Here is a 24,010-nt window from a genome sequence, read left to right on the forward strand (position 1 = left end):
ATTCTAAAAAAAAAAAAAAAAAACAATAACTCCAATTAACTTCAAAATTCTATCACCATATTCAATGTTTTAATAATTAATCTATTAAATGATGTACCACAGTACACCATGTGTTCTGCCCACATATTTTTTGTGAAAAATAAATTTCCCTATAAAACGTAGGTAGTGTTATTTTTGTATATTTTGTTGAATTAGGTACCTATATATAGTCATATAGGTACATAAGTACTCTTTTAGGTCTAGAGTAGTAGAGTGTATTCAATATTCATGTTTCAATGAAAACTCGTCAAGCATGGTCATCTCTGTCCTAAACTATCTGAACCAGTTTCCTAGTAGAGTAACCGAGCGATCGGTCGTACATGGGGAGGGGGCAGTAATTGACTTCTGACGGTACCGACAGTATACCGCTCTTGATCATTTGGTAAGCGTATATAATAAGTTATGAAGAAGTGTAGCTGGTAGATAATGTCTTGTGTCTACATGTCTACTATTATAGTACCTACCTATGTTATTAATATAATCGATTTAATTCATGAGAAAAACTTTATCAAAGTAAAAACAATCATTGTGCTGCAATGTTCCATCCAATAATTACCACTTTGTTACCTAATTAATAATAAGTACTTACCATTTTTCCTTATTCTGTATTTATGAAATTTGATAATTGTTGTTTAAGAATAATTTTTCAAATTTAATTACAGCTATTATATATATTGCATTTTTTATATTATTATTTTTTTTAACCGACTGAAAATTTATTTTATTCAAATAAGTTTAGTTTAAGTGCATTAATGCATTATAATGCTGATGAATTTTAGCCTTACTTTATTTTTCAGTTTCAGGACTGATATCTTGATTCTCCTAGCTGAATATTTTTTGAAATGCAATTTATATATTATTTAAAAACAAAGCTAGTCTAATATTTATCTAGCAGAAATATTTCCTGAGTATCTTGTTTGCCAAGTGTTCTGATCTCTGAATTATTTAGGGCCTTATCTTTGACATGGATTTCCACTCTACCTTACGAGTTTTGGACTTGAAGTTACGCTGGTAATGTTTTATTAAAATTACTGAATTATATGTTAGTAGGTTAATAATTTAATATTTATGGAGCAGCAGTGACGTTGATTGTATACAAAAGGTTATTTAAAAATGTATTATATAAGAATAATATATTAAATAATTTATTTATCAAAACTTTAAACATATATTTTTTTTTACCACAAATGAAAGATGTGGTTTTATAGATAATCAAAATACCAGTAAAATTGAAAAAAAAAAATTACTAGATTTAGGTAAGTATATAATTTTCAGTTTGATATTTCACGGATTTTGATCGTCTTTTGCTAGTTTAATAAACACAATAATTAATATTATTTCATTAGATATAATTCTAAGATTTACTCTTTTTAATTTAAAATAAATTTTATTTTTATTATTTGGGTATTAAATTGATTATAAATATGATTTATTTATAATCGATGATGGTACAATTTATCTTTTGAATCTGTAACTGTACATCACAGTAACCTACGTTTTATGCGTACGGGCTTAAATTATAGTAGGTACATATTATTATTACGTCAAACGACTGCAACAAAATTGGTGACATACAACAAGAAATAAATCAAAACTTGTCTTAAATTACTGTACATCAAAATGTCTTGTGTTGTTAATATACCAAGGGATTTTTATTTTAATATATTTTCCTAGAACTCGTTGAGAACTAGCAGTGAAATACGATTATGAAAAATGAAAAAAATATATTAATCGATATAAACATTTTTTTAACTGTATAAATTATTATTATCTAATATTATCTGCATGTGTTGTGTGCTTTTTTAAAATGTTTTTATAGTTTGAAAGGTAGTTATATTAGTTAGTCTTCAGTTCTATATTACAGTTACCTAGCTATATATACTTATTACTTATATAGAATTTTTTTATATCTTCTTAATATTAATTTTTAGATAATCAATTGAAGTTGCGGAGCAATGAATGTATTGATTTTAAAATTATGTGTTTTGGTTTCAAATTTAGGAACTATGTTTGAAATTTCTCAGTTTTTTCTAATACCATTGGAAAAAAAATACGAACAATGAAAATATATTATAAAATCGATATTAGATAGGCAATCGTTTTAAAATAATGCATTAAGTACCTAATAAAATATTTCTGTTTTGAAAAAATAGTGTTTATATTGAGCATCGTAATAAAAATAAAAATAAATAAATCATGACAATGTGCACGGTTAGGTCCAGAAGTTTTGACTAGCTCTGATTCAGAACTTTTTATGAAAGTGTGTCTTCTATTTTGTTTATTATTATTATGGGTGAATAATAATTGGGTAACCTAATAATTCATAAATAAAAGTGGTGATGAAAAGATTCTATTGATTGGTACACAGACAATCGTTGGCTTTCACTGGACACCAGACGTTTTGGGTGTCTGGCGCCAAAATATTGCTATTGTTATTGCTGTTATTAGTTATTAGTATTATTACTGATTTACTTTTACGGTTAAATCGCTTTTGTAAAAAATTAAACTACATATTTGTACACAATTGTTTGAAAACCACGCATTAACACAATATTAGTTGCGTAATTGGTAGTCTTACAACCTTATAAAATAGTCTACATACATGCAAGTAAATTTCCCAAAGAAATCGGAAAAAAAAATTAAATAATTGTTTGTACCTTTGAGAAATTTAAATATAATTTTAAAGTCGACTCGTCGGGCTGCTATTTATTGAAATCGAAAATTAGTAATTTCTAGTGAAGATATAGTGACCTACTGCTGTCACAACATTTCACGTGTTATATTATGCCTTTTATGCGAATAACGTACTATCCTCAATAAAAATATTAAGGCGTAGGTACCTACGCAAAATAAATGCAGCAGATTTACATTTTCTTCGAAGACTTTTCATAAGGTTTTCCGACGTGTAGTTGTGTGCGTGAATGCCGTGAATAGCAATAATCTTTATTGGTTACATATACACATCTAATCGTATTCTGTTTTTTTTTCACATACACGTTCATTCGTTTTTGATAATCGCGATACAACAAAATATGATAAACGTGCGCTTTTCTGGTAAAATCATCACACGTAAATATTATATATGCCTATGTTATTATCGTGTTTAAAAAAAATGTATTATCATTATTAGTATCGTTGGTACATTTAAAGATCACGGTCGTATTTCGTGTACATATATCTATGTATACAACATAATTAACTATTATACCGCTACGTGTTGTTATTATTTTCATACGTGTGATCAAATTATAATATAATAAGCGATTCATCTGCCAAACACATATTATAATATATAGCTGCAAATAGTTTATACTTTATACCATGGTTAGGTATCCGCTGCGATACAGCTGCAGTGCTGTTGCGGTATATAATTTGTAGGTATACCTACCTAGTATTATTTTCTTTAATAACGTCGTATATTTATTTGTTACGATGTAAGTGTATATACTTAACCATTGGAATATTATGTGAAATATCGAATAGTGTTATTATAAAAGCATTCGCAAGTATTTGAATAACATACCTATGTATAATATTATGATGTGTGGTAGACTGTTTGAACAGTTCACACTGAACTATATTAGTTGAATTTTATTGAAAATTCCCTTATACAGCCGGTTTAGTGAATAAAGGTATACTGTACCTTTTAATTTATGTGGTACCTATAGGTATCTCGATTATTTATAAAAATTCCTATTTTTCTTATACGATGAGCGATTTATCTGCCCAACACATATAGCTGTAAGTAGTTTATCAGTATTAGGTCTTTGCTACAGAACTCCGTGTCTATTTGTTAGTTTGTAGGTAGTCTATTTTCTTGAATAACTTCTTATAATAATCCGATACAATAGGTATGTGACATTGTAACTATTGAAATAATATGATGTAGAATAGTGTTATTAGACATAATAAATAGATAGATACTTGACTTATGTCAAAAACAGTATACAATTATTACAATATGACATGTTATTGTATTATGTGGAAATGTTTGTCTCCAAAAGTCTGAATTTGTGGGGGAGACAAGAGTTCGTACAGCTTCACGACTTAAAATTGTACTTTTTTACAACGTCCAAAAGAAAATCTAAAAATAAGAATTAAAAATACAAAATTATCATTAAGAGGACGCTAAACAGACATTTGTTGTCTTCGTTTTACAAGTGCATAACATTGCAAATTTACGTTCATCAGATCACGTTTAGCTCGGTTAGTTTAAAAATTAGAGTGAACCTATTATAAAACTTGATGTTAAGAAAATTATTTGTGTTTGTATGCAGGTTTTTTTTACGATAGTACAATTTTGTAGCAAGTTATGCGTTTATAAAAAAGCGTTAATTAAAAATGCTCATAACTCGGCTAAAAACTAAGTAATCGTAAAAAAACCCACATACAAACACAGATAATGTTCTTGCCATCAAGTTTTATAATATAGGTTAATTTACTCTAATTTTTAAGCTAACGGAGCTTAACGTGATCTACTAACCGTAAATTTGCCATGTTACGCACTTGTAAGATGGATACGATAAATATGTGTTAGCATCCTCTTAAATTATTCGTAAGTATTTGAAATTTTGAGTTTTAGTGGTGTGAGGGAGACTGTTTGAATTATACTAGCTAATTACATATATTGTATTAAGAAAAATTCCATTATACAGCTGGTTTAGTAATTAAAGTAGGTATACTACATTATAAGGTTATACATTTATAAACCTATCTCAATTTTTTATATAAAGTCACATTTTTGTTGTTGTTATTGATGAGTATGATAGGAATATAATATTTTGAGTGATGACGGTTTGAACGATTCATATTTTCTTGCATGTACGATGAGTTTTTCATTTAGGAAATCAACTATCTACTAATGTTTATAAATTGATTTTAATTTCAAAAAACAAACGCGTTTAAATAGATTATACCGATCATAATATTAAAGTAATCATTTAAACAGATTTTCTCGGAATATTTATATAATTAATTATTCATCAACATGGACGATTTTCTATAACAATATATCTAACACGTTCACGCATAATAAATTATGTACGTTTAGCCTTTAGATCTGTTTATAAGTACATCAAAAAACAATATGACATGGTTGAAAAATATTTCCGATACTTATATTCATACAACCTATAATAATATAATGTAATATGCATATTATATGCATATAATATAGAAATATTTTTTAAGCCATTTAATAGAAGGTTATGTTTTAATTAAAAATAAATAATATTATTGGATTATATTCTCAAAGTGCAGTATAATATACCCATAGTTGAAAATCTTAACAAAATTATAATTTTTTTTTAAAGCCATGGCACATAGAATATTGTATTTTTATACAGATACCTACTTTGGTTTTGGTTATACTGTAGTATTTAAGATAAAACATAACATAAAACCTTTATAGTAGGTGATTTCGGTCTCTTAATTACAAATTGTAAATAAGAGATATGAGAATTGACATAAGTAGGTAGTAATGATGGGCGTTGACAACTGTGAGATGGATGAAGTCGCCCGGATTATGATGCAAGAATGATTTTTACCTACCAATGCGAGATAATCTGACTTTAATCCTTTCATTTTTGTTTGATTTTATCTACCTCGGAGTGGGTTTGAACATAATTATTAAAACATGGAATATAATTTTTACATTATACACGTAAATATACCTACTTATTTTAAATTCAAATGGGTATTTCGGTTTAAGCACGTGTTTCTCTACTCATATACGACGTTAATATATAATAATTACTTGAAGATAGGTACTTATAAATTGCGTTTGTGTTTGAACTTTACTCAATATTATATCTAGGTATCAGTAATAACTTATTAGTTTAATGTCATCTTTTAATTGAAAAAAAAAATATTTATCATAATAATATTATGTAGTTCTGTGTAAACCTACTCCGTTTAATCGATTTCATAATATTATTTCAATTTTTCATATAAGTTTAGATTATAACAATACAATTTTCTGTGATGGTTTATAAAACAAACCATACTTGCGTGGTAGGTAAACCATAAACAGCATTATACTTAAAATCAATATTTACAACAACTGAAGATACTTACACAATATAATTTATGTTATTGTTTATTTTAAAAATCAAACCACATTATTCTTTTTACTTTTTTTGTATTATTCTATACATGATTTTCATAACATTTTCTTACATTGTTTCGTTGAAAATAATATTTTTGATAAAATGCATTCGTTAAATTAAGAATATAGGTACAGATTCAGTAAAACATTGTTTACTATAATAACGCAGTTATACAACAAAGATTTTTTTTCTAAAACAGCAGATGTTAAAGCATAGACTTAAACCTTTATGCGGATAACGGAGATTTAAAAACGTTTTTACGCGCACTACATTACATTGTGCGTGTAATTTTGATACTATTAAAAAGCAGACAAACTTGTTAGTATTTAGGTACGTGGGTTTCACAAGTTGTATTATAATATTATATTGTTGTTGAGGTCAAATTCATAGATCATATCTTAGATCATCGTCGCTCGTCTATATCTATCGCATCTCGATTTACCGGCGAGTTAAATTTAAACCACAAGCTCTCAAACAATTTCTATACCTGTATGCCTACGTGTATTCTTTATTGTGTAATTACTTTAAAAGTGCATTGCGGAATTCTAAAAAAAAAATAAAAAAAATTGCAAAGATATATCGTCGTATGCTTTTCGATGTACTGTGTTTTCAGCGTTTAATTTAAAAGCACTTATTATCGACGAGCCAGTGTAAAATAATACTTGTATAGTGTTTTCCTCTGACAACACGTCCGGATGCAGTGATGATGGGGGAAATACGTTTGGGCGCATTTCCCCAAAACAGAACACTTTAGGGCGTAAATCCATAACACGTTTGGGCGTAATATTTCCCTTTATAAAAGTACGTTTGAGCACATTTATTTCTTTTCATATATTAACATATTTTACTAAATCTGAGCCTATTAGCGTTACCCAGAAGACACCGCGAGGAGGTTGGCTCAATAGTCTTCCAAAAATAAAAAAACGGCATCATCGGTATCTGTACTAGTAGATAAATATCTATAGCTTTATTCGGTGTGGTATTTTCCAATAGTTTTATGGTCTACAAATCAAACGATTAAGTACTTATTAGATAAGATTAATTTTTAATATACTTTCGATTACTAGTTGCAATAACCATAGGCGTGCAGGTGGTGCATTCCTATTTTACAATTTTTCACTATTCAGTATTCACTACTATTTTTGCCACCATGCCAATAAGGCAATAACATACTTGAATAAAAAATAGTTTTAAAGTTTCCACAGGTGGGGCATAGGCTGCACCGCTTGTGCGCACGCCTATGGCAATACCTATTGTGCCCAAAGGTGTTTTCATTATATGCGCCCAAACGTGTTAACAATTTTCAGGTAAATTATTTATACTGCGCCCAAACGGGTTCTCCCCGTGATGATGCCATATTGGCTTAAGTTCCACTCCACGAGTGTAATATTTTATCAATGATATTGATGACATGCATTATATTATGTTAACTGTGGATAATTTCCCATTTATTCGGAGTAAATTCACGTAAACGAGAAATGCGCTAAAACAATAACAACATAATAATAATAACAATTGCAATCAAATACAATATACAATCGATGTACAATCAAACACATTGTATCCGAATGCCGTTTCTATGAAACGGACAAACGAGAAGCTGGGTTATCAATAATATCATGTCGGATGCTCTCCATCCAGATACCTTAATAAGTGACATGATGACCTTTTTAATTAAAACCAATCTCATAAATGGTTTATAATCTGTTCTTGTTTATGCATCCTTAAAAATTGTCAACCTTAAACTCCTGCTGTATGCCATTAAATAAATAAATAATAATAATAATAATAATGAAGAAAATAAAGAATTGTGAATGTAAAATAACATTTCAAAATAGATATAGTTTTGAGCTAAGTAAATTTTTTTTTACAACCGATTTTGTGACGCTTTAGTTATTGCCACGAAAACGCAAATCAATAATAAAAAAAAATTAAATTAAATTCCTAACAAAATGTAGCATACTACTTAGATATTTCTAAACTGCACTAAACCCAAAACATATCTATGATTTATCAATTTGCCTTGCAAATAAACAAATATCTAGCAGTTTACTTTTTTTAATTTAAATTATACGAACGACATTTTTATTGCTTTTCTCAAAACAACACAAACTACGAGCTGCTGCAGTGCTAATAATGTTATTGGTATATTAATTAGTGGCATGCAATTTTATATCAATAATATTAATGACATACATTATGTAAACTATGAATAATTTTCTATTTAAATCAAATAAATTCGTGTGGACGAAAAATTCACAAAATAATTGTAATAGTATTAATAACGAAGAAAAGAAAGGATTTGTGTTGTAATATGACGGCGTTCGTTCGTACGGCGATGATGAATGGCTTCTTAAATAATAATAATAATATAATGATCCTAAACCGTTTAATAGGCCTCGGAAACCTACCTGCAGGTATTGGTAGTAGTAATTACGATCGTCGTGGGCAGTCGACGTAATATTGTGTATATACCTACTACTCGGCGTGCGTAACCGAAATTTGAATTTTTCTACTCCCACATTTAGGGCTTGGCATTGATACCTCGAGTTACCATGTTTTGAACCCGTGGGTTACATCGGTATCAGATAATATTTTGTTATTTAAATTTAACATATTATGTTACTGTGTGTGCAGTTGAACAGTGCGCATATCGTATATACTTTGCTCTGTTATATTATACTGCAGTTGCAGTGTACACATACACTGTTTCTGCTTCAAATATGATAATAATAATGTATTGAGATGAAATGTCATTGCGTGTTTCAGGGTTACGAAAAACGAAAATGGCGATGATCTGATGTTGAGTTGTGGCAACGAATACTCCGAACCGATCAATGCTTACGTGCTTCCGGACTCTCGCATCGCCAAATTATGTTCGACCAGGTGAATACCACACACAATTATGTTAACTATCATTATTGTTTTCATATATTAGATTACTTACCTAAATTTAAAAAAAATTAAAATACGATGTTTATAAATGTTATCGGAAAACACATCACAATATCATAATTGTGTTATAGTGTGTAATATGAATTAAAATTAACTGTAAACACGACACCGTATTTAGGTTGTATGTTTATAATAAGCTCGGATGTTTCACTAAAATAATTGTATTTGATCACGAATGAAAATATTTTTTTTTACCAGAAAATATATTTGCCGCAATAAAAACGTCTTGGCGATTGTTTTACAAAAATATTTCTTAAATTGCGTAAATCTAAATATCCTTTCGATATTATTGACTTTAAATTAGGCTGTATAAAGTAATCACTGCAGACTAGTATGTTATATTGTTTGCAATTTAGTGTATAGTGTTATAAAACAATGGATGTTTAGTTATTTTGACATAATTAATAAATATGTTGTTTACTGCAATGTATGATAATATACAATTAAGATTCATATCCTCCGTCTTTGTAAATATTTTTGTTCAGAAAATATTGTTTATTATAATCAATGGTCGTATATTATTGTTGTTAATATATCATATTGGCACCATAGTTCCTCCTCCAGTCCTCGATACCATAAGGAAAAAAAAAATATCATAATTCATAATCAATAGACATTAAAATCAAGCTCAACTGCTTAAACATAAATACATTTCAATATTATATACCTTCTGTTATAATTTGGGTATTTTATCTATAGCAGGGGTGGCCAACTTGCGGCTCTCGTAATAATCGTATATGCGGCTTGCGTTTTATTTAAAAAAGACCAATATTTACTTATCATAACGATAAAATTATAAAAATTCTAAAATATATTTAAAAACATTTTGACTCATGCGATGCGCGTTATTTGAATTTTTTGTAAATCACGGTAAATCTCACTTATACACATTCATTTGTGTACGACTACCTATAAGGTTAATAAAGTGCTATATAACATTATACGTATACTATGGGGTTGAAAAACTTTATATAGCTCGCATACGTTTGTGTGACTTGCTCGATCCATTATCATCATTTGTTGTTTGTCACGACGCACATGTAGATGACGTATCTTATTTTATTTTATTGTATTATTATTATTATTATTATTTATTAATGATACACCGGTTTGGTGAATAGCATATTATAATGTGTACATTGTGATATGATGGATATGTTATTTCTATGCATATTATGAGAATGCTGAATGACAATGTTTGGGGTTGAATTTCAACTCAAACACTGTTATACAGAATGCATAAATAGTTGTCTGATGTGTACCTATATATCAACCTACAGAGACTATTTTCATTATTTCACTTATGGTCAGTGTAAACAACTTCATATCGTGATATTAGAATTATTTTTAAAATTCTTCAAAATATTATAAAGTTTATTTCAAACCGTATTATAAATTATTATTTAAATTGAATTCATGTAAAACCCGTCTTTTGCATCGCTCCTCTTTATTGTAATAATATCACGTGTAAACTGTATGAAATAAACTTACAAATTATCAAAGATAATATATTCGCTATAAATTTTCATTTTCATCGAGCCATCGGAATCGTACGATAATCATTTGCCGTTGACACATAGAAAATAGAAATATAATATATTTCATTTTATCACGTGCACCGGACATGATGTGTTACGGCCTTTCAGACTCCAGGACGTATAAAATATGAATATTCATAAAATTATTCGTCGTGTGCCAGTAGGACAATAATATTTCAATACAGAAAGTTAAGCGTTATCAGTGTTTGATACGTTCCTTTGGAATAATACATTCTGTTCCATTTAAAACGAGAAATTATTCCCTTTCCTTGTAAGGAATTCCTTGTCCTTAAAGAAAAGAATTTGTTCCTTTATGAACATTTTTTATGATTCTTTAAGGCCTTTACAGTTTACATTCAATCTAGTCATCTATGACAGTTTAACTCGTTACCATAGAGTTGAGATATATTTACAACGGTACTCTCAAATTCTAACCATTAATGTTTAATGTTTTTGCTACGGAAAATAGACGTTATGACAGAGATTTCTATGTTATAAAAAGCAATATTAATATAGTGAATATAAACGATTAATGTCGATTCTCTTTAACGATCGCCAACATACTGGCCATAACTTATAAGTGAAATATTATATATTTCAATTTAAATTATTTATAATACATAATATTCGCGTAAATCGAAACTCGAAAAGAACGGAAAATGCTGTTTTTTCCTTGATAAAAGATATCCTTCGGAACTCGTTCTTTCCTATCACTGTTTAACAGGGGTAGACAATATTCTTAATTTTGGGGGCCAACAATTTATGAAGCCAATCCAAAGCGAGCCGCACTGTCCGCAAGAGACGCACCTTATAAAATGGTTGACAAAATGAAAACAAATTATTGTTCGTTTTGAAACAAATGAAGGGATATTTATTTTTTACACCACACGGAACACTATTATTGTTCAGGTATTTAGTACTATTTACACATCGAGAAACATTGAGGGTATTATTTTTAAAAAGTACTTTTTATATCATATTATTGAATTTGACTCTAAGCTCGGTGTCAAAAGTCGCACGATACTGACTCAAGAGGCACATGCGAGCCGCGTGCTTCGTTGTGGTTACCCCCCCCCCCCCCCCCCGTATAATATAATAATGTAGTATTATGTGCTGCAGCAGCTGTTAAGTGAGGACTGTGTGGCGACTGGTGTGGGCCCTACGGGGAGTGATACGAACGCGGACGACCTTGAAACTTAAATTCTGTTTACTCCTAACAAACAGGGCTGACCTTTGGTTCGGATCGTGTATAGCGCGCGCGGGGTAAAGCCGAAACGGACATAACTTTTATCGATCGGGTGACCCGGAGGCGCGACGGCGGCGGCGTGAGTTTTCGACCATTACCTCTGATAATAATAAAAATTATATGTTGCCATCGGGGATTTATTTATTTATTTTTTATAATATTATAGAGGTAGGTACGCGTACACGCCATAACACGTTTATGTAACATTATGATGATGTATATATATGTTATAATCGTCGTATATTATTATGTCGTCATTATAATATACATTTATACACGAATTGAAGATAAAAAAAAAAAAAAACGACGACGAAGACGAATTGGTGTGGGTTTTCGATTGATAATAATTAAATTATATACGTGTTTGTGAACGCCGCGCCGCGTAGTTATTATCGTATAATAATTCACGCAAAACTCCGCAGCCGCATGTTTTTATTTTATTTTCAACTGTACACATTCTGCAGTTGGAAGACGTGGGAGGCCATATTATGTATATAGGACACAATAAAACCATTCAATATCCCGAAGAGTGCGTTTCACTTTTTTTTTAAATGCAAGACAAATAAAATTAATGTATAATATGGACTTGTACGCTTTTGATTTTTAGAATAATTATATTACGAATATTTCGGATAATATGATTTACATATTGGTTTCATGGCAAAAAAATGGTACAATCCTAAACAGGTTATATCAGTTTTTAATGTATTTAAAATTACGGAAAATTTTCTTAATAAGCGATGCCTGGATAATATAATGGTTATTATTTTATATGAACTCAAGAGATTTGAAAGATTTTTTAAAAGAAATTTCATTTTAAACATTTCATGAGAATAACAATTCAAAATTATAATTGTAAAACATTATTATAGTTGTTGATGATTTATCCACATGTTTTTTAATTTAAACTATTCATTCTGTAGTTGGGAGTCGTGGGAGGCATAATATTATGCATATAGAACACTATAAACCTTTCGGCATGCCAACGACGTTTACATATTTTTACGTATTTAAAATATAACATACAATTTGTATAGGTATAAACTTTTGGTTCTTAGTATAATCATTTTTTTTTTTTTTATATACGCCTCAACTTAGTATAATTATTATTATATTACGAATATTCACGATGATCGCGAATGGTAATTTACGTCGGAAAATCGTATATGTATATCGTTTTGGAATATATACAATATTACGGATAATTTGCGCACCATCTTCCTTGATAATAATACTAATAATAGTTTATATGCATTATTTTAAACGTTTCATATGAATTATAATCCAAAATTTAATATTGTAAAACAACATCTTAGTTTATAACCTATTCTAAAATAGTTCTTAAATAATTTACCAAATACTAATTGAAGAATTTTATAAACAAACCTAAATTAAATCTTAAATGGATGGTCAATGTCAATATATAGGTTATATTCTATTTAATGGATAGGTTTTACAAATTGTAAATATTTCGTAAGAAAGTTTAAATGTACAATTTTTATTTTATTTTGTATTTAAATTATGCCAACGAAAACAAATCATAATATTGTAAAATATACATGTAAATATTGTTTGTGTGTCATAGACACAATATGAATGCAAGACATTAATTTTATTTTAAATACCTAGTATTTATTTGTTTTTAATAGTCCCTTTGTAGAATTATGAATTGCAGAATTGTTTATTTGCATTATCTAATATATATTTATACGGCTATAATGGCAGTCGTGTTGAAATTGTATAATATATTATTGTTTATTTTATATTTATTGGTTTGTTCTATTCCGGAGTTGAACATTATATTGCTCTTAATTATTTTGATGGGATAAAACAAACAGGATATTAAAACTGTATAATATGTCGTTTCATTAATCCTATTCCAAATACTTATTGTTCTTGAGTAAATACAAGTCTTACACTAATGTGTATTATATACTGGTCGTTAGATGGTAAAATTAGTATTGGTATGTGTACAAATTGTAAATGTATTTAAACGTAGGTGCATTTAGTAGAAAATTATAATCATATTAATATTATACAATTCTAAACCGATTGGGCTACAAGTATCATGTGTAATACCTATGTCAAACTCGCGTTATTAGTTAATACATTATTATTTATGGCCAACTTTGTAATGACACTCAGTTTTGTAGTATTATACAACATAACATAGGTAGGTAATAAGTACAACCGGCTATAATATATTATGTGATGAAAGTTATTCATATTTTTGCACGAGGACAATACGATCTTATTTCTTGACATTCACGAATTGCGGTACCTTTCACTATTTTGAGGTTGTTAGTTGATGATAACATAATAATATTATACTATGTATAGTGATTTATAAAAAAAAAACTAATTAGCTATTATCGATTGTGGCATAATATAGGAAATAAGAAAACTCGTTGCACAAAATAAATTGTCGTATTATAATTACTGGCCATTCAAATTACGATTTTAATCCGGAAAATAAGGTATTAGTCGGTATGTATAGGTAGTATGTACCGACTTGCTACCTTCGTAAAAAAATAAACTAATACAACTTATTATCGTTCATGAATAATATTATAAAAATTCTTATTCCTAAAGTTACCCACGTAAACGACGCGTTTTTAACAAATTCGTAATTTGTCGATTGTGTAAATATATTTTCCTCGTATAGGTAACTGGTTACTGGTTGGTATTCAATATTGTTTATAGGTACCTATTGACGAACGAAGGTTAAGACGTGAAATATGAGAATGTGTATTCCATTAGTATTATGACGTGTTATAAAATAAGTAGTGATAATATTATGATAACTACAATATACGTATAGTATAAGTGTAGGTGCAACATAACAATTTTACATATATTATATTATGATCAAATAGACAATAATATTATATTATTATATAATAATTATACTATTCTAGTATTTGCTGAGCACGACTACTGTACATATAGGTACACATAATAGATATTGAAAACAACTCGTTTGTTTGGTAAGATGATAATACCGCTGTTACTATATCGACTACCTATCCACTATCATGTATTTGTTGAAAAGAATTTTATAAATATTATCTATCATTAATAAAAATAGTATAACTTTATTTACTTCTAAATCGACGAGATATTATAATAAGGTACTTTATTAATTTTAATCGTATTTTTGTTTGATACTTGTTTTTATTATTACAACATGATAATCCAAAAGTATTTTTACTCTATTTTATTCTTAAATACCTACTGCATTAGTGCATTCGAATTATAGGTTTTTATTTGTTAATTATTTGTTATTATCGTTTAGCATACTTAAATACCATAATATAACTATAGGTACTTGGAGTATTACTCGTATACTATTTGAGAATTAAGGATTTATACTTCGGAATCGCCACCGACTACAAAGGCGAAAACATTTTCTTATTTTGTACAAATATGGGGAATCATTTTTCACTGTAAATTGCAGATGGGTTTTTTTTAATATTGATAACACTAAAATGATTAGTTTCCAAGTTGTTAAAATATAATATGTATAATATGTGCTAAAATTGTTCTAAAGTTAATAACCTTTAATACTGGTTTTACATAAATATGTATGGAATATTATAATATTATTATTTATTCATTAGTTCATTACATACACATAATACCTATATTTTTTATAAATTATACGCAATAGGTACTAATATTGTAATACTAATTAGTATGAATACCTTAACGATTTTCCAAATTATTATATCTCCCATACCTTCAAACCTATTATTTATTAAGAGGATATCAACGCACATTTGTTTTCTCTTTCTGACCCGCGATCAACATAGACAAAATGCATTTACACAGAATCAAATATTTTTTTATGTTTTTATAGTTATTTTAGAGTAAAATCACTCATCACAAAAAATATAGAGAATAATATTTTTGAGGGAATTACATATCGATTTGTCTTAATATTGTCTCAAAACAATTTAAACATTATTTAAATTTAAATTATTTTGTTAGTTTTAAAATTTGAATACAAAATCAAATAACAATAAAATATAATATTGATGTGCCATCCCCTTAATAATATTATTCTCTATATTTTTTGTAATGAGTGATTTTAGTCTAAGATAACTTAAGAACATAGAAAAATATGATTCTTTGTAAATGCATTTTGTCATGTTGAGCGAGGACCAGAGAGAGAAAACAAAACGTGTCTGACAATCCTCTTAAAACACTAACAATTAAATTCTAATATTATAAATTCAGAAACTACTCGATCGAGTTTGATCTATCTAAATTCATTTTTTTTTTATTTAAAAATAAAAGTTTTTTATATGTAGTTGTGTAATGTATAATTGTACACGATTTTTATTAAAAATAATATTTAAATTTAATGCATGTTAAGTAAACTTTAAATTATCCGCTTTCTGGATTATTATGGTTTTCCGTGGAAATATGTACAGTACTAAAAATAATGTTATCCACTAAATGAATAAATATTAATGTCAGCAAAATCGTTTTGTGCCTGAAGTGTGCCCCAGATTTGGAATAAACGAGATAATTATAGAAAATGTAAAAAATAATTCTAAAACATTATTGTTCTAAATTCTTTATTGACGCCCCAATATAATATTTACCATTTATTACAATAAATAATCACCTTTTATTCCAAGTCTGAGGCACATGCACAGTAAGGAAAATACGGAATTTTGCTGTAAATTTATCAATTATTATAAGTCATGTCATATTATAATATGAGTATAAAATTAATTAATGGGTTTTTTATGCATATTATGATCATGCGGTAAACATTAGGTATATCCTATGGAATTTTATCAAAATTGAATCATAACTAGGTAAATACTAAATATTGTTTTTTATATTTTTACACTAGTACTTAAATCAATCAATTGTTGACATTGAGTGCAATATTATTGTGTGTGTATTTTTATAACATATATTTAATATTCGATATTAACATATCTTCTATATACGTAATGTTTAAGTGAGTGTGATTATAGTTCTAAATATATATTGGAAAAAAATCTTTTGAAAACTAGTATAATATGATAGACGAATAGAAAAAAATAAATAACATTTACAAACTATTGTAGATGGTAAAAAATAAAAATTTTGTTTAAGTATTATTTATACCATCATTTTAAATATTATACGTGTCCATATTTAAGATAATAAAATACCGACAAGTTTAATTAAATCGGTCAATATATTTAAATATTTTGTTGTTTATTAATTTAAGATTATAAAAAAATACATTAGTACTTACTAAAAATTAAATATTGGAAATCAAGAAGAACATGCATAAATAATTGTTATTACCTACTTTTAATTTCAATAAATAGCGAATTACCAAATAAAAATATGTCAAAGTACCTAAATAATAAAATAAAATAATTTTTAATGTAGATAAAATTGTGTAATATATTATTTTTAAATTAAACTTATATATTATAAGTAAAGCATTCATTTTAATTGTTTTAAAAAATAAACAAAATATATGATTTCATAAATCTTAAATTTTGACTTAGACATCATTTTGATTTGCGTTATGAATTATTATTTTTAATAGAACTATTTTAAGTGCTACACGCAGTGCAGCGGTAGCAGTTACAGCAAAATGAAACCGGACACAATTTTACCGCCACCGCGGCGGAATCACAAAATAATTTTATTATCACTGCTGCAGTGTGTAACTCAAGGCTCATATTATTTATTTGTTTAAAAAAAACTAATGTGCTCTTAAAATCCTTAATTTCTATATATATTCAAAATAATATATTCTTTAAAATTAATACAAATAGGAAGACGATATAAATATGTTTGTAATTCATCAAGCTTTAGTTTTGTTTTTATAAATAAATGTAAGTTATACTTATAACTAGTGATTATATATTTTATATTACGTTTTATATATTATCATATATTTATGTGTTTTATATTGTGTATATTATGCATAGTATAATTATATGTATTTTAACTACAATATTATTGATTATTGAATATAATATTAGTATACTTTATAAAAACTGGTTTCACTTTGAAATTATTACTTGAATTGGTAGTTTGTTGCGATGATTATTGTTTATTTTTTTATTGCATGTTATTTTAGAGAAATATTTTGTTGTACTTATTTGGTAATATTTATATATTCAAAGGCTGTAATTATTTTATTTTGTTTTTTAGACAAATGTTTCCGGTGTGTGATAATAACTCACATTATTCAGTAACATACGAAACATTAAAGCCGGTCTTAGTGTCGTCAGATACGGCATCTGTAGGATATGGAAAACAGGAAAATGTGCCGCCACCTATTGGTGGAGCTTCCGGGAAAATGTCGACCATAAACGGCAGAAATACAACTACCCCTAATATTTGTATCGAGGGTGGCCGCATTGAATTCGTGAAGTCTCCAATAGATTGCGGTGATGAAAAACAGGACTACTTGAAGGTAATAGTAATAGATAGCGCTAATGTGATTAATTGTTTTTAAGAAACTTTTGGCTTCGAATACTTTATGCTAATAATATTGTTATCATACAGTATAATACAATGTACGAATAATATTCGCCTTTAGCAATTTTCTACTGATGGTTACAGATAAAATTAAACAAACGAGTAATAATTATTACTGATGAAATAATGTTTATTGTTTAGAAAATATACTATGAGAAAATATATAAGCGGATATTTAGTATTGTTATTTTAAAATAAAAAATATGAACGAAATACACGTAATGTGTACCTTTTACCTACTTTAAATAGAAAAAACATATAATACTATTATACGCCTGTATAATCTACTGTATTGTTATTTGTAGTTTGTATGATGGCTAAATTAATAAGTCATAGATATTTATATTCTATTTAAACAAAATTATAAAAAGTGGAAATAAATACACAATTTTTACTATATAATATTAAAGTATAATGAACACTCCTTAATAGCGGACAGTCTTTAATTGTCTTGAGGTATTCTTAATGTATTATAGAGGTTTCACTGCAATTATTTCGTTATATAGATACATATTATATCAAATTTAATTTAATGAGAAAAACAATAAGTCAACCTCGGCATCTTTTGTTTTTCTGTTTTAATTTTGATTGATGTTAATATCGTTTTGCCTTTTGGCTCCTTCAGCGCGTTTAATGTAATATGAAGGGTTTGTGAAATGACTTATGATTATATATTGTAATCCAGATCAACAGTAATGTGTTATTAGTTGAAAGCCCTGAGTGAACTTAGGCGAAGGATTACACATTTTGGCATAATGGAAATTATAACCCCGAGAGATCTACTCTTTCGCTTTCTTCTTAAAGTGAAATGTCGGCGCAACAACTAGGCAATTTAAATGCACCTCGTATCAAAATAAACGTTAAATATTATGTTCATAATTATTGCAATTTCAAATTTGTGTACAAAAATAGATTTTGCCTGTTTAGGTCATGTTATTTTTATTTATTTCCTTAATACCACTTATAATTAACCAATAACTTATTTTACAGATTGTACCTTTATTATGTCTGCATAATAATTTATTGTCATGGTATTAAGGTATTAGGTCAATAGGTCATATACATATATATATTACTGTAGGGTTTTGTAAACTTCATTATTTAATTACCAACATCATATTGGTTAAGACTGATAGTAATAATATATGACTGAAATAATATTTTTTTCTAATAAGGAGTTATAACTTATAATGCTTTAAATATTTCAAACGTTCGGTTATTAATTGAAAATATTAGTGATGATTATAGTATAGAGGTATTGAATAAATCAACAGCCAACCAACACAGTTTATATGCATATTGCATAATCTAAACTAATAGAAAAAATAAGAAAATCATATATAATTACTATATCATAATGGTTTTAAATGTAAAAATGTATTTTTCATTGTATTTGTGTTTTTTTTTTTAGGCTTTAGATTATTTTAAACAACACATTATTATTCAAATATTGCGTCGTATCGGGTTAGTATTACTATTGAAAAATATTACTTTATTCTATCAAACTACGCTAATTTTTTACCTATTCAATAGTTGAGTGTAGTTGAGTATATTTCATAAACAAATAGACATTTTTATCGTTTTGTTTGCCTTTATCAAAAAAATGATGTTTATTTAATTAGAATAAGGGACCATCGCGGATTTATAGGAATTCTTCGTTATTTGTATGGCCGTTTTTTAACATCTCATATACGTAATACAATAATATTTATAAAAGCCGGTTGGATTGATATCGTCAAATATATTATTATCATGCTGTCTTATTTTATGACATTTGGAGAGAATATAGTATCGAAGCTTTCAAAAATGAAGGTCTGATTTGTTTTCTTCTTATATAGGTGAACCTTTTTGTTGAAAATATAAAAGTCTATGTCTATTATTCTCACAAAACACTGTTTATTAAATTGAAACGTGCTGTGAGCGGTATAAAGCTATAGCGGTCAATATAAAATTGAAAAGACCTTCCAGAAATATTGAATTAGAAACAAACTCTGATGATGAACTCCCTAGAAATTCAACGTTATATAAAATGAAAATACTATTGTCTAAACAACATAATATAGAAATATTGCGAAATTTCTAAATATTTGTAATATTTGTATATACGCTAGGGTTTGTTAATCGTGGTATATCTAACGTTTGAAAATGTACGTAAATATTATTTGTAAGAACTGAGTATATACACATATATATATATACATATATAGATGAGCAAATAAACAAAGTTTAAAATAGAAGATATTTTTCACATGTTAATAGATTTTTTTAAGTGTTTTTTCTTCAGATAGATATCTGTAAATATTAAATACATCATAATATATAGCCATAATGGTGTATTATAACATTTATAACATATCTGAAATAAATTTTATTATTTTTAAGTTAAATTTTTGACGCAATTTGTCAAAATCAATTTATAAAATGATCAATATTTATAACCAAGTGTTTAAAATGCAATACAGTGTATTTGAAACTGTTGTTTTTAACTGTTGTAGTTAAAAAATATTATGTGTAGGTTAAACGTTTAAACGTATATTATTACAATGAAATTTCCAAATGTAATCTTTTCGACAAAAGTCAATTCAGCCTACTGTATTATCATTGATTATGAATATTATCTAGTATTTGCAATCAATTGTATACATAGGTAATATACATTTTTTCGATTACAGTTTAGATTTATCATCAAGTATTAAAATATACTAAGAAGATAATACAAGCTGACAGGTGGTTTTTGTTCAAAATCGTTTTTTTTTGTGTGAAATGATTTATCATTGGATCAACATTTTTAATTTACCCAACACATTACAGTGACTTACTCAATGTCAAAGTACAATCATCACCTTTATTACAGCGGAACGGTTACCTACACATCCCCTTTTTGAATTTTTTTTTTAAACTTAATTCCGTTTAGTATTTATGGTATTTATAAATTTATAATAAATGTAATTTCGCCGGGTCTAAAAATGTATTTATCATCTTTAGAAAAGTAATTCATTTGAATTTTGATTTGATTTAGTTTTCAAAAAGTATTTCCTAGTCAGAGTGAAGGATATAAATGAAAAAAACAAAGCACGTAAGGATCATATAATTTAACATCACCTCGGAGAATTCGGAAATGACAAACTTATTTTTTCAGAATACGTAAAACAAAAATGATTTTAAATTTTGTTGTTTTCGGTCGGATTGGATAATTTAAGAAAATACGTCAAAATTGTTTTGTTATTTTATTTTTATATATAGGTACAAATATAATAATAATATATAGTTACTTATCATACAAAATATAAAATAAAGTATACGTGATTTTTAACTTTAAGATTACCTATATGGCTATATAGTATATTTACTTATTCGTATTTAAGTACCAAGTGGGACGTTATATAATCAATTAATTACAGTTATTTTAGATATAAAGTAAACTAAAAATATATCTCTTTGTCGTTTTTCAATACGTAGCGTTTTATTAGAAATAAATGTTAAATTATTTAAAACACAGATAGTTATAATAATATTTTACTATGCATTTATTCCCTGCCAAGTGTCACCAATGGTCAATGGGTGATTTCTTAATTCAAAATATTCATGTTACTATTATAATATCATATTATATTACTAGCACTATATTGAGCTATGTTCTATAGATTGTGTATTTCAAATTGTAAAAAAAAAAAAAAAACTATGCATTTAAACGAAATATTATTGATTTCACATCACCACATGATGTACTACTCGTGTTTTAATTAAGGCACTGCCTATTAAGTATTATCGTTTTATCTATTATCAGATGCTTTAATATATTTCAAAGCTTTCTCGTTAATTTAAACTAAGCTCATCAATTAACTGTATAGGCGTTTCGCTATAGTAGTAATAATATAGTATGACTACGTCTCACCATATTACTTTGACTATAGTTGAACTGGAAAACGTGATGTGTGATTTAAAATTAATTACATAATTAAATATAAAATATATTCTTAATCAGAATTTTAGTATAACAAAGATAATGATTATAGTTTATTATTGTGATAAAATCTTATATTAATGCGAAATTTGATGTCATTTGAAAGTTTACCTATTTATGTTGTTTAATGCATACCAATTTTATTGATTGTATAATATACATTGAATACACATGTAATATTATGTTCTCGCGATGCTGCAGTTAAATTTTTTATATACGATATACTCGTATGGTACATTACTTCAAGGTTGAGCAGAAAAACATGATCTGCTATTTCTTGGATATTTTCAATTTGAACGCAATATTTTTAAAATTTTTAGTGGGCAAATTAAATACAATATTTGTAGAAACATTTATTATTCAATTCATATTATGTGTACCTACTGTATCACATTTATGCAATCAATATTTGTTTGCTAGGTGACTTAAATAGACAAAAATATTTTCATTGAATTTTATATATAATACATTACTCGTTTATATTAGATATACGTATAATTGGAAAGAAGTATTGCTAAGGTCTTAACGCGATTAAAATTTAAGTTATAATTAAAATAATTTATACAGCAAAAATCCACACGATTGAATCAAATTTAAGTAGGTTTATTAAACTATAGAAATGTGTATAATATATATTATATACAGTTATAAACGACGGATCTGTTTTAAGCGATGTAGGTAATGATTTTAATATAAATTGAAAACTGATGGAGATGAAGGTGGTGTTTTAAAGTTTTTATTCTGATTCATCTTATTCAGATAATATGATTTTTACATTATCTAAATTCATAAAAAACAGTCTACGAAGTCTTAGGACTTTTGGAAATCCAGTTAAACCATTACAGTATAACAGGATTTCAAATATTTATAATGTATGCATTTTAAAAAATTGATCACGTAATTCATACGGTAGGGCTATTGTATACATATATGATAAAATATTTTTTTCGTGTATATTTATAGAGTCATAATATAAGTATATAACTTGTGCGTTACTATATTTTTTAGTTACAAAAAATCAATTAGCCATGTTTTTCTCCCTTCGGGACTTTTCCTGTGGGACACACCGTCATGGGGACGCCGTAAGAGGATAAAGGGAGTCCTTTGGGACCTTTATCAAAGGCGGTATGAGCACACACAGACACACACACAAACATTCTGGCCGTAATTCAAAATCGCACATAACGGATTTAACGACGGACGAAGAATGTGTTGGGGGGTCAGCAGTAGACTGCTTCAGATTGTCGAAACGTAATCCTTTTAAGAGCGAGGTTGCTGCTGGATTAGGTTACCAGTGTGTATATAGGTATATATAATATAAGGATTATTTCGCGTTTTAGGTGTCTGCATCGGCGTTCCTTATACTGTGTAATAGTGTGTAATTTGGGGTAACCGAGATATCCATCATCGAAACATATTAGCTTCTATGTTACGAACTATTTCGATAAATATACGTATAGATAATATTCTATAGAATATAATATATACTAGAGTGGGTTATATTATTTTAATTTTCCATTCCTTTTTAATTGGTCTTATGAATAGAAATCATTGATCAAATCTGATACATAAATTTAGCTGCATGAACAGATTGGTGAAAATTTAAAAATTGCTGAACTTTTTACAGCAATTATAAGTAATATATTTCCTTTGT

General features: G+C 27.3%; 1 protein-coding gene across 1 annotated transcript in view; it reads left to right on the forward strand.

Annotated features, from left to right (window-relative positions):
* LOC107164470 (uncharacterized) overlaps positions 1 to 24,010 on the forward strand; it is a 273,824-nt gene that overhangs the window by 47,195 nt on the left and 202,619 nt on the right. Inside the window, exons 2-3 of the mRNA XM_015512307.2 lie at positions 8,916 to 9,032; positions 18,063 to 18,327. Of these exons, the coding sequence (XP_015367793.2) occupies positions 8,916 to 9,032; positions 18,063 to 18,327 (382 nt within the window). The remainder of the gene's footprint in view (positions 1 to 8,915; positions 9,033 to 18,062; positions 18,328 to 24,010) is intronic.

Source organism: Diuraphis noxia, unplaced genomic scaffold (assembly GCF_037042655.1).
Source record: "Diuraphis noxia isolate RWA-SAM2 unplaced genomic scaffold, SU_Dnox_SAM2 contig0004, whole genome shotgun sequence".
Lineage (NCBI taxonomy): Eukaryota > Metazoa > Arthropoda > Insecta > Hemiptera > Aphididae > Diuraphis > Diuraphis noxia.